Source organism: Mesoplodon bidens, assembly GCF_964165515.1.
Source record: "Mesoplodon bidens genome assembly, chromosome: 3".
NCBI lineage: Eukaryota > Metazoa > Chordata > Mammalia > Artiodactyla > Ziphiidae > Mesoplodon > Mesoplodon bidens.
Genome location: NC_138178.1, coordinates 150665944 through 150679123, shown reverse-complemented (window position 1 = coordinate 150679123; position 13180 = coordinate 150665944). Strand labels below are relative to the sequence as shown.

At 42.3% G+C, this 13180-nt stretch overlaps 2 protein-coding genes across 4 annotated transcripts in view; one reads left to right on the top strand and one right to left on the bottom strand.

Moving 5' to 3' along the window:
- Positions 1–13180, bottom strand: part of FCF1 (FCF1 rRNA-processing protein) — a 239062-nt gene that overhangs the window by 47176 nt on the left and 178706 nt on the right. The window lies entirely within an intron of this gene.
- The window catches only part of AREL1 (apoptosis resistant E3 ubiquitin protein ligase 1), a 42809-nt gene that overhangs the window by 25519 nt on the left and 4110 nt on the right, over positions 1–13180 (top strand). For all 3 annotated transcript variants that reach the window (XM_081229450.1, XM_081229451.1, XM_081229449.1), the window contains exons 6-17: positions 1851–2020; positions 2267–2447; positions 2647–2894; positions 4917–4994; positions 5764–5905; positions 6037–6158; positions 7705–7780; positions 8309–8418; positions 9733–9912; positions 10086–10211; positions 11919–12048; positions 12136–12194. In XM_081229450.1, coding sequence (XP_081085576.1) covers positions 1851–2020; positions 2267–2447; positions 2647–2894; positions 4917–4994; positions 5764–5905; positions 6037–6158; positions 7705–7780; positions 8309–8418; positions 9733–9912; positions 10086–10211; positions 11919–12048; positions 12136–12194 — 1622 coding nt within the window. The remainder of the gene's footprint in view (positions 1–1850; positions 2021–2266; positions 2448–2646; positions 2895–4916; positions 4995–5763; positions 5906–6036; positions 6159–7704; positions 7781–8308; positions 8419–9732; positions 9913–10085; positions 10212–11918; positions 12049–12135; positions 12195–13180) is intronic.

Below are 13180 nucleotides of genomic sequence, written 5' to 3'. Positions count from 1 at the left end.
ATGTAACCTTTTGGTGAACATACCTTTTTTTCACTCAGCATATTTCTCTGGAGATTCATCCAGGTTGAGTATATCAGTAGTTGGTTCCTTTTTATAGCTGGGTAGTATTTCTTGGTGTGAATATACCATACTTTGTTTAACCATTCACCAGTTAAAGAACATCTGGGTTGTTTCCAGTTTGGGGCCATTATAAATGGTGGTTTTAATTTGCATATCCCTAGTGGTTAACAATGTTGAACATGTTTTTATATGCTTATTTGCCCTCTGTGTGCCCTTTTTGATGAAATATCTTTTCATGTCTTTCACCCATTTTCTAAATGTATTTTTTGTTTTTTACTATTGAGTTTTGAGAGTTCTTTAAGTCCTTTGTTAGAAATGTGGTTTGCAAATATTTTCTCTCAAGCTTTAGCTTTCCTTTTCATCCCCTTAACAGGGTCTTTCACAGAGCAAGACTTTTCAGTTTTGATGAAGTCAATTTATTGTTTTCTTTTTATGGATCATGATTTTGGTATCTGAGAACTCTTTGACTAGTCCTAGATTCCAAGGATATTCTCCTATGTTTTTTTTCTAAAAGTTTCCTAGTTTTATATTTAATATTTAAGGTCGTGATCCATTTTTAGTTAACTTTTGTATACTAGGTCAAGATTTTTTTTTCTTATAAATATCCAGTTGCTCCAGCATCTTTTGTTGAAAAGGCTAGCTTTCCCCTATTACATTGCTTTTGCACCTTTGTCAGGGATCAGTTGGGCATATTTGTGGGGATCTATTTGTGGGTTCTTTGTTCTATACCATTGATCTGTGTGTCTGTCCCTCCATCAATACCAGAATCTTAATTACACAGCTATGTCATAAGTCTTGAAATCGAATAAACTGACTCTTTCCACTTTACTCTTCTTTTTTATAATTGTTTTAGCTATTCTAGATCCTTTGCCTTTCCATATAAATTTTAGAATAATACTGTCTAAATCTACCAAAAAATCTTGCTGAGATTTTGATAAGAATTGTGTGAAAATTATATATCATTTGGGAAGAATTGACATCTTTGCTATGTTGAGTCTTCGAATTCATAAACATGGTATGCCTCTGAATTTCTTTTTTTTTTAACTAATTAATTTTATTTATTTATTTTTGGCTGCATAGGGTCTTCGTTGCCGCGCGCGGGTTTTCTCAAGCTGTGGCGAGCGAGGGCTACTCTTCGTTGCAGTGCGTGGGCTTCTCATTGAGGTGGCTTCTCTTGTTGCGGAGCACGGGCTCTAGGCATGCGAGCTTCAGTAGTTGTGGCACGTGGGCTCAGTAGTTGTGGCGAACAGGCTTAGTTGCTCCACGGCATGTGGAATCTTCCCGGACCAGGGTTTGAACCCATATTCCCTGCATTGGCAGGCGAGTTCTTAACCACTGCACCACCAGGGAGGTCCTGAATTTATTTCTTTAATCGGCGTTTTGTAGTTTTCAACATACAAGTCTTATACGTGTTTTGTTAGATTTGCACCTAAATACTTCAAGTTTGTTTGTTTATTTTGCAATTATTCACTTATTTTTAAGGCCTGCTTCACTTGTAGGCTCCCGGGGGGGTGCTTGGTACTATATCTATAACTCTCAGTTCTGTTTTCTCCAAGTTTTTCTGTCATTTTGTTTAGTGCTTGCAGTGGTTAGGAATTTGTAAAAATGAGTTCCCAAAAGTTCATTTGAATTAATCTCTTTGTTTTCTTTCTTTTTCTCTGCCTCATAATGGTATTGTTTATCCCTAGGAACTGGGCAGGCACCCAGCTTTTTAGGACTCACTGACTGAGTAGATCTTTGTGCCCTAAAAATCACCTCTCTGACGTTATGTTCCATTGTCTTTGTTCCAGGAATGGTGGTTCCTTCCAAGACCAAAATCGTGTGCCATTTTTCTACTCTCGTGTTGACCTGTGGGCAGCCACACACTCTTCAAATAGTGCCCCGAGATGAGTATGACAACCCTACCAACAATTCCACGTCCTTGAGAGATGAGCACAATTACAGTCTGTCCATTCATGAGGTAAGCAGGCTCCCGTCTTGCCCTGCGTGCTCCCACCTGTCACTCTCACCCTCTCTAGTTCACTTCCATCCATCTCCTTCTCCCTGACTGTTGTGCCTGCCTTCCTTCATCTGACAATACCTATCTCATTAGTAACTGTGAGACTTCGATTAGCTCGTTGATAGGAAAGTTCTTTGTAGAGAGTAAATTACTGTGCAAACAGGGAAAATTATGTATGGTTGGTGATGCTTTGTTTTCCTCCTGTAGCTCGGTCCTCCGGAAGAAGAGAGCACTGGTGTCTCATTTGAGAAGTCAGTGACATCCAACCGGCAGACCTGCCAGGTGTTCTTGCGGCTCACCCTGCATTCTCGAGGCTGCTTCCATGCCTGCATTTCGTACCAAGACCAGCCAATCAATAATGGCGAATTTGACATTATTGTCCTAAGTGGTGAGTTGAGAGAAGAGCTGTGATTTAGTCCTCTTCTTAGGCCCCTTGTTCTTTGCATGTCTGCACTCTTCTGACCAACCCCACAAATATTAGATATTTGAGCCAAACTTGGTTTAGAGCCCTGTGGACTAAAGGTCTAGTGATAGGTAACTCTCTCCCCTGTCTTGCACTTTAAACCTTATTCCTTGTTTTACTTCAGAGAATGAGAAGAATATTGTCGAACGCAATGTGTCCACCTCAGGAGTGAGCATTTACTTTGAAGCTTATCTGTATAATGCTGCCAACTGCACCAGCACGCCGTGGCACCTCCCGCCCATGCACACAAGCTCTGCCCAGCGCCGGCCCTCCACGGCTCTGGAGGAAGAAGATGAAGACTCACCCTCTGAGTGTCACACCCCTGAGAAGGTGAAGAAACCGAAGAAGGTGTACTGCTACGTGTCACCAAAGGTTGGAACTCCCATTCTTGCCCCCTGCCCGAGCCTGCTTGTAATTGGTACTTGGTTACAAAATCCACAAAGCAACAGTCTGAGAATCAGAGCGAGATGATTGCCGTGTTGGGGTTCAGGGATACTGAGGAGGCTCCTTCAAGTTGAGCAGAAGGCCGTGCCTCCTCTTCTGTTGCCCATGTCTGGTTTGGCTGGATTACATCTCTGTCTAGAGAGTCTGTGCCTTGGGATTTCAGAGCACCTGTGGCGTTCTGCTGTTTGATTGCTTCTAGGAAGATTTTTCAAGGCATGGCTCTCAGAGTTTTAAAGAAAGGTACTTTTAACCATTAACGATTTCTCACTAGTGTAAAAATTACTGTTGGACCCTTGTACTATTTCAGAACAATTTGATCTTTCATTCTGTGATTTGTGAAAACACAACAGATGTCATGATCCATGTGCAGGATTGGAATAGAGAAATTTTGGCAGAGACAAGGAGGTGAACTTCCCAAGGCCCCTGAGCTAAGAGGCGCTTTGTCTTAGGGGTTTTCTTTTTTAGTATTTGTATTTTGCTTATTCATACAGACCTCAGAAAAATGAGACTCTTGAAACATCCCATTACATTCCTTTAATTGCATGACCAAAACTGAGCTCTAATTCTGTTCTACTTTAGAACACTTCACTATGTACTATTCATCATTTAAAAATCTAGCCTTAATTTGGCCTGGGGGAATGGCAAAGAGGGAAATGGTGAGGTAGAGATAAAACAAGATTGGCTGTGATAATTGTTGAAGCTGGTGATGACTTCATTGCACTGTTTTCTCTTCTTTAGTATGTGTTTGAAATTTTCTTTAATGAAGAGTTCTTTAAAAATCAAGAAAAAAATCTGACCTACATGTTCAGATGACAGGGTTTTTAATTTTTATTTATTTATTTATTTTTCAATGTTTATTTTATTCATTTGTTTTTGGCTGTTTTGGGTCTTCATTGCCGCACAGGGGCTTTCTCTAGTTGTGGCGAGTGAGGGCTACTCTCTTTGTTGCGGAGCACGGGCTCTAGGCGTACAGGCTTCAGTAGTGTGGCACGCGGGCTTAGTAGTTGTGGCTTTCAGGCTCTAGAGCACAGGCTCAGTAGTTGTGGCACGTGGGCTTAGTTGCTCCGCAGCATGTGGGATCTTCCCGGACCAGCGCTTGAACCCGCGTCCCGGCAGGCAGATTGTTAACCACTACCCCACCAGGGAAGCCCCACAGGGTTTTTTTTTTTTTTTGCGGTACGCGGGCCTCTCACTCTTGTGGCCTCTCCCGCTGTGGAGCACAGGCTCCGGACGCGCAGGCCCAATGGCCATGGCTCACAGGCCCAGCCGCTCCGTGGCATGTGGGATCTTCCCAGACCGGGGCACGAACCTGTGTCCCCTGCATCGGCAGGTGGACTCTCAACCACTGCACCACCAGGGAAGCCCAGGGGTTTTTTTTAGATTAAAAAGTTATTGCATTGTCTTTTCTTTTATTGTAAATGGCAACAGACCTCTTTTTATTCTGACATAAAGGATTTTTTCTGAACTTTTTTGTATGAGACTCCTCCCATCCCCCACCCCCTCTTCCCCAGCAAATCCTTGGTGCCATTCAAATAGAGATAAAGCAGTGGGCGTGGGCCACTGGTGTTCCCTGTCCACTGACTTGGAAGAAGTCTCTCTGAGAGCATCTGGCTAAACAGAAGGAGATTTTGATTGTTTCTAGGTGAAATGTTATCTACTTATAAAGTGAAAACCTGTTCTCAGATATTTGGAAATGGTAGTAAGACTTGAGTATTAAGATTATGAAATATCTGTGTGAAATTGCATGGTGAGAATAATACTTTAAATTTGCCTATTTTAAGATAGAGTTGATGTTTTCTATTTGATTTCAGTCCTAAATTATCTTCTTTGTTCAGAGAGGAAAAGGGTTACCATGAGAAATGTAGATGGGGACTGATATTTGAATTATTATACCCAAATAGAACCTCTTTATTTATCATTCACTTCATTTTCTATATGTTGGTCCTCCAGCAATTCTCAGTGAAGGAGTTCTACCTGAAAATCATTCCCTGGCGCCTTTATACCTTCCGAGTGTGCCCAGGAACAAAAGTAAGTTGAACCTTACATCCGGTTCGTGTAGAGCAGGCTTCAGCCTCCAACATCTCAACCTTTTCTTTTTTCCTTGAAGGACTTTTGGTGTTTCTGGAAGTTCTCATTGTGCCCACAGGATTTATTGCCAAATAAAGAAGGAGTTGTTACCTCCTCGTGAAGGATGTAGTTCTAGGAGGACACGTGCCAACAGAAACAGCAATTGGTAGCAAGTCAGAATACTTCAACAGTTACCTTTTGTCCCTAAGACTAAGTTAATGGAGAGGGTGCTGGTAACTCTGACCTGAGCTTGGCTTCCCAGCGTGCCAAAGACAGCTCTTTTAGCACCAGTAGTCTCATCTATTAAAAAATTTTTTTTAATTTTTTTAAAGTGGGTTTTTTTTAAAAACTCTTCTGAGCTTTTGGAATCTAAAGGCAAATCATTTTCCCCCAGCCAGTTTGCCCAACCTATTCAGGTGCTCATTTGCTATTTTACGCATCCTTCCTGCTTTCACCCTTCTTATATTTTATGTTGGAAAGTCTGTAGTGTTGCCTGTGATCCTAACTAAAAGTGGTCTCTGTGACTCGAGTAATTTAAAATAAAATCTGAATCATAGAGCACTGAGGTGAAAAACAAGGAGATGTACTCCTGGTAGGTACTTACTTGGGGAAAACAGGCTTAACTTGTTTTTGTTGGTTGGTCAGAAGGGTAGGGATGTGAAGGGTTTTTGCTGGATTTGGGGGCTTTATAGATTAACTCCTTTTCTTTTTTTCCTTTTCCTTTTGTTAGTTTTCATACCTTGGCCCTGACCCTGTCCATAAGCTGCTCACACTGGTGGTGGATGATGGCATTCAGCCTCCTGTGGAGCTCAGCTGTAAGGAGAGGAACATCCTAGCGGCCACGTTCATCCGCTCACTCCATAAAAACCTAGGTGAGTTTGGACAGGGATTCTGATGGGGTAGGCACTGACCCCAGATATCTGGATGCCTGAGGGTGTAGAGGTGGCCTGCACAGGTGTCTTATAATGAGGCTGTAATCATGATGGATCTTGCTGCTCCTTAGGAGGCTCTGAGACCTTTCAGGACAAGGTGAACTTTTTCCAGAGAGAGCTTCGGCAGGTACATATGAAAAGACCACATTCCAAAGTCACCCTGAAGGTCAGCAGACATGCCTTGTTGGAATCGGTGCGTAAAGTTTCATCCCTGTCAAAAGTTTCCAACTAGAAACCTCTGTGATATTTGGTTATATTCTGCAGGTTATCTTTTTTATGAAACCCACATCTCTGTCTTCTTTAAATGTATTAAAGACGGTGTTCTGTGCATTTGATTGTACAGAATTTGGGGCAGATTTGTTGGAGGTATGTTATCGAAAGGAGAGACTAGTTGACACATTGGCTTTAAAATCAGACTGAACTAGCTCCTGAACAATTTCATGGAACTCTTACTAGTTTGGACTAATCAGATTGCTTCCCTCCTCTTTGCCTTCATTACTTCATCTGTAAAATAAGAGAAGATGCAGACAGATGACTATTTAACTTAAAAGCATTAAGGGCAGGTGTTAAGTTGTTGTTATAGAAGAAAGTTCTTGTTATTGAATCCCAGGAATAGAAGAGCTCTTGTGGGATTAAAAGGAAATGATTTTTTTTTTTTTTTTTTTTTTTGCGGTATGTGGGCCTCTCGCTGTTGTGGCCTCTCCTGTTGCGGAGCACAGGCTCCAGACGCGCAGGCTCAGTGGCCATGGCTCATGGGCCCAGCCGCTCTGCGGCATGTGGGATCTTCCCGGACTGGGGCACGAACCCGTGTCCCCTGCATCGGCAGGCGGACTCTTGACCACTGCACCACCAGGGAAGCCTGGAAATGATTTTTGTTGTCACTCTGGCCTGATGGAAAAGGAACACCTGATGTGTGTCTGACTCCATTACATAGACACTGGCATAGTTCTTACGTTCCTTGAGAATGAGAAGGCCTTGGTCCCTGTCCAGAAAGTGTTTGTGTTATTTAGCTCTGGTAGGTGCTGCTGGAAACCCCTTTTCTCAGCCACATTCTCCTTGTGGCATGGCTTCCTGTCTGAACCTAGCCTTGTGGCTAAAAATGTCTAGCGGATAGACTGTACTTTACTGAAAACCAAGACTCCTTGGTTCTCTTGCTGACAGCTTACTGATCTGAGCCATTGTTACTTCTTTATTTAAGAGTTTTCTCATTAATAAAATGAGGATTATTTAAAAAAAAGAAGTTTCAACTTTCCAGTAAGGCAATGGTGTAAATATGAATTGGATTATTTTTTTAATTTTAGATTTCTTCTGGAGATATTTACATTTTAAATGTAAGATGGTGGGCTTCCCTGGTGGCACAGTGGTTGAGAGTCCGCCTGCTGATGCAGGGGACATGGGTTCGTGCCCCGGTCCGGGAAGATCCCACATGCCGCGGAGCGGCTGGGCCCGTGAGCCATGGCCGCTGAGCCTGCGTGTCTGGAGCCTGTGCTCCGCAACGGGAGAGGCCACAACAGTGAGAGGCCCGCGTACCGCAAAAAAATAATAATAATAAATTAAAAATAAATAAATAAATATAAGATGGTGGTATTAAAACTTATTTATGAGTAATATACTGCCTCCAGGTACTTGTGGTTATTATATGGACAATGGCAATGTTCTTGTGTTTTTGTCTTTAATACCCAAGAGATACCGGCCAGTGTTCTGACAGTTTCCCTTCTTTTTCTCTCACTGCTTTTCAGTCTCTGAAAGCCACTCGGAATTTCTCCATCTCAGATTGGAGCAAGAACTTTGAAGTGGTTTTTCAGGACGAAGAAGGTCAGTTTTGAAATTTCATATTCATCTTTTTTAACTCTCCTTCCCACTCCTCCTTGTGTCCTTACCCCACATGCACAAAAACAAAAACAACCCCCCTACACATACTCGCCACCCCTGCCCCAGCTTCTTTTTCCCTGGGAAAAAGAAGTCATGAGTCAAGACAAAAAGGGTGGCGTTTAATGGCTAATAGCTTGGTAGACCTTGTAAAGCACATACATACAGGGACTTGGAGGGAGAGTTTGAAGCAGAAGGGTAAAGTAACCTTTGTAGAGAAATGTCAGTTTCCTAGGCTCTCTGATCTGTATCCCCACACTAGGAGGCATTAGCTTAGTGATCAGAATACCTTTAATCCTACAGAAAGAGGGGATTTCAATACAAGTCCATAGCTGAGGTGGGATGGAATGGGGGACACCAAGGTGGTGGAATGCAGGAAGTAAGGATCGGAGAGTATAAAATGATGAATAAATGAACAAAAGTGATAAGAGGTGGTGGGCCAGGGTCACTTTTTATTTTTATTATACTTTCCAGCTCTGGACTGGGGAGGGCCTCGCCGGGAATGGTTTGAGCTAATCTGCAAAGCACTATTTGACACCACCAATCAGCTCTTCACCCGATTCAGTGACACCAACCAAGCATTAGTGAGTCTGTGACTTCCACGTGGGTGGGAGGAAAATGTGGATTGTGTTATAATGAAGAGACTAATAGAGTTTGAACTAATCAGATTGCCTCCCTCCTCTTTGCCTTCATTATTTCATCTGTAAAATAAGAGAAAATGCAGACAGATGAATATTTAACTTAAAAGCATTATAATACAGTGGCTGTTCTACTCCTTAGTGTTTTAATAATTAAGCCACTTTTCTCAAAACATACCTGAAGCAATTGAATGCTGTACAAGATCTCTCTCTTTTTTTTTAATTTATTTATTTTATTTATTTATTTTTGGCTGTGTTGGGTCTTCCTTGCTGTGCACGGGCTTTTCTGTAGTTGTGGAGAGCGGGGGCTACTGTTCGTTGCGGTGCACAGGCTTCTCATTGTGGTGGCTTCTCTTGTTGCGGAGCACGGGCTCTAGGCACGCGGGCTTCAGTAGTTGTGGCTCACAGGCTCTACAGTCGTTGTGGTGTGTGGGCTTCGTTGCTTCACGGCATGTGGGATCTTCCTGGACCAGGTCTTGAACCATGTCTCCTGCATTGGCAGGTGGATTCTTAACCACTGTGCCACCAGGGAAGCCCCTGTACGAGATCTTTGACTAGGTGGAGTAGACAAGTAGACTTTGGCTGAAAGAAGTTCTGGTTTAGGGAAAAGGCATTATATCACCCAGTGATTAACTTCCGTTTGCAGCCAGGGACCATGAAATAAATATAAGATTCTTCAATTTAATGTAAGTCCATCTTTGCCCTTTATCCTCCAATCACTTTTTTAAAAAAATTTATTTATTTATTTATTTATTTATGGCTGTGCTGGGTCTTCGTTGCTGCGCGCGGGCTTTCTCTAGTTGCGGTGAGTGGGGGCTACTCTTTGTTGCGGTGCACGAGCTTCTCATTGCAGTAGCTTCTCTTGTTGTGGAGCACGGGCTCTAGGCATGGGGGCTTCAGTAGTTGTGGCACACATGCTCAGTAATTGTGACTCACAGGCTCTAGAGCGCAGGCTCAGTAGTTGTGACGCACGGGCTTAGGTGTTCCGCGGCATATGGGATCTTCCCGAACTAGGGCTCGAACCCATGTCCCCTGCATTGGCAGGCGGATTCCCAACCACTGCACCACCAGGGAAGCCCCGTCCAATCACTTTGAATTATTCAATGGTGGCTGCCAAACAACTAATGCCATTTGGATGGGCTCTTTGATCTTAACGCTGAAATTCTTGCTCCCTTGGGATAGAGTTGGGGAGGGAGGATCTTCACAGAACTAGGCTTGAAGAAAAATGGCCCAGGGCCTTTTAATCTTTCTCTTTGACAGGTGCATCCCAACCCTAATCGCCCCGCTCATCTGCGCCTAAAGATGTATGAGTTTGCAGGGCGCCTGGTGGGCAAGTGTCTCTATGAGTCCTCTCTAGGAGGAGCCTACAAGCAGTTGGTCCGAGCTCGCTTCACCCGTTCTTTCTTGGCCCAAATCATAGGACTGCGCATGCATTACAAGGTAACTCTTAGGTGTGCATTTTCTACTAAGGCCCCTGGCCATTAACTCTGGAATCTCTCCACCCTCAGCTTATTATTCTTAAGGTTGAATGGGTAAGTGGTTCCAAGCAGTTACAAATTTCGTTTCTGGGTAAGAGTAGTCATGTTCTGTTCTGTGTCTTTCTGTCTCCTCAGTACTTTGAAACAGATGACCCAGAATTCTACAAATCTAAAGTTTGTTTCATCCTCAACAATGACATGAGTGAGATGGAGCTGGTCTTTGCAGAAGAGAAATATAACAAATCAGGTCAATTGGATAAGGTGAGAAAGAGAACTGAAGCCTGTGGGTCCCATTTCCCAGCCTTCTCTAGAGCAGGGCTCTCTAGTATAACTTTCTGCAATGATGGAAGTGTTCTCTGTTTGTGCTTTTGAGCGCCCAGAATGTGGCTGGTGTGAGCAAATAACTGAATTTCTAACTAACCACATGTGACTAGTGACAACCATACTGGAGAGCATAGCTTTGGGGCACTGCATCCCACACTGTATGGTCTTGGCCTATTTAAGTGGAGCCAAAGGCACGTACACCCATCCATCCCACCCATTCCTACTTTCCAGTAGAGAAGAAACTAAGTGATAGTGAAGTGTCACTGCACAAGCAGCTTTGGAAGGGATGACAGTGTCTTTCTTAACATTAGGGGCAGGGATGTAGATGACTCCTATTTTAAGACTGTGTGTATATATTTTTAAACTTTTTACTAGAAAATTAATGGCCAAAAGTATTTCTGATGCAAATGTGGTTTTGTTTACATCCTGGGGTTAAATAATATCAAATGGTAACGATGAAGCTAAAGTTGCAGTTATAAATAATTGAAAGCAAAATAGCGATGACTGAAAATTTGTGATCACTGATAGCACTGAACTGATAATCAGATACCTTTGTGAACATTGTGGGGATCCCAGCTGACGGCCTTTGCACGTGTGTGGGCGGAGCCTGTCTTCCTGACCCAGCACTGCAAGGTGTCTAGAGTCAGTGGAGTACTGAATTAGGGTCCACAGGCCTAGGGGAGTACTGATTTTAAATGGATTTAATATGAATACTAAATCTTAGTAATTTACTACTTAGGCTACTAGTTAGAAATGCTTACACACATAAAATAAAAATATCCAGAATTGTGCACAGTAACAGAAAAAAGTCTTACACGTTTAGATCCATTGAGAATCCTTGCTCTGGAGCAAAGTTCCGTCCCTACCATGCTGTCGTCAGGACCTTAAAATCTGATCTTGTAACTAAATGGAGGCCTTCACTACTCACCTATGAAGACAACCATGGTCATTGTACACAGGTTTTCTGGGGTTGTGTCATTAAACTGTACTTCAGGGCTTCCTCAAAGCTCCCTTAGGGGCCATTTATTGGAAGGGGTGTGCCAATTCTATTTGAGAATCATGCAGTTCAGCTTTTTCTTTGCAGATAGAAAAATGGGGAGCCCAAATATCTAAGTGACTGAAATCCTGTAGCAAGTTAGTCTCCAAGTATCAAGCCGTGGCTTTTTCCATTGACTCACGTTGGAAATAGAAGAATGTAGGGAACATCTATGCCCATCTTAGAATTTTTGAGACCTGAGAAGACTTCTTCACTACTTATATGGTTTTATTTATTCTCAATTGGCTCAGGGGTTTAAGAGAAGAGGTCAGTAATGGTTCAATTTTGGATCATAGAAATGTTAAAATATTGCTAACAAGGAACCATAATATCTTCCTGTTGCATCACCACTGTTTGACCAGGTCAGAGGAGACTTACTGAGAGACCCACTTCAGAAACAGTAGCGAGGAGAATATATAGCAATAGCAGTAGGAAACCTTAAGCTTAGTAACTAAATAAAACCAAGTGTGTTGAAAACCTGAACGCACAGCAGGAGCTTGTGACCATGGTGGAGTTCAATAATGCTGTGTTTGTGGGACATACTGGGCAGATGTCATCTCATAAACTCCAGTCCACATCCTCTCCCTGTCTTTTGCCTCTTCTTTCAGGTCGTAGAACTTATGACAGGTGGAGCTCAAACCCCAGTCACCAACACGAATAAAATCTTCTATTTAAATTTGCTGGCCCAGTATCGGCTGGCCAGTCAAGTGAAAGAGGAAGTGGAACATTTCCTAAAAGGTGGGATCCTGTCTACTCTTGGCTTTGAGGTGAAAATACTTGTACCCATGGTGTGGATATGGCTTTAACTTGGCTACTTTGTTTCAGGCCTGAATGAGTTGGTCCCTGAGAACCTTTTAGCTATTTTTGATGAGAATGAGCTTGAGGTAAGTGCATACAATTGACACCCCCTGTTCTTGGCTTGTTTTTTATTATGCCCACAGGAACTGGATTACTGCACCTTCTGTTATGAGATGCAGTAGGAAAGCCCTTTAAGTGTTGGTTTTACCTTTGTCACTCTTCCATGCATGGACCCTTTCTCCAGCTTTTAAAAAATTTGAATGTGAAAATTAGGAATCAGCAAATTACTAATTATGAATAGTAATAATTAATATTTATTCCTCAAATATTATTGATACTGTCAAGTAGTAAAGAATGTTGGTATCCTGTACAGTCTTTGTAAATCCTATGACCTTTAAAGTTGATTTAAGGGAATAATAGAATTTATTTGTTCAGAGACTGTTTATTGAGTGTCTTCTATATGCCATGTGCTTTTGAAGAACTGGGGAGCTAGGAAAGAACAAGACCAAGTCCCTGTCCTCATAGAGCTACATTCTAGTGAAGGAAACAAACCAAAAGATGTGATGCGTTTCACAGCTTTGTGTTACAACACTATATAGTTAATATATTCTTATTTTAGATCCTGTAGCACCCAAAATGCGGCTATAAGATGGTAAATACCTTGCTATAATTAGCAAAATTGAAGTTCCATGAACTTCAGGTATAGATAAAAAATAAAACCAGTTTGCTTTTACCTGCTGCTCACAGATGATATACACAATGCAAGTTACTAGCTTTAGTTTTAACTTCCCGTAGCCTTTATGAGGGGCATGTTTCTGTAAACTATTTCCTACAGGGAGGAAGTTCTTCTTTAAAAATGGGGAAACAAAAAGTAGTTTCAGGTCGTCTTGCACAGTTTTTATTCTTGTTAATTGAATTGGCTTCGAGAACAAGAATCAAAGTCTCATGCAATTTTCAACACGTTTTGTACCTTTAGATATGCAATCTGAATAATGAACTCTCCATCTCTCAGCCTGAAGTTTCTGACAGACCTGTCACCTCTTGCTGTCATTTTCTGGGCTGAGGAACAGCT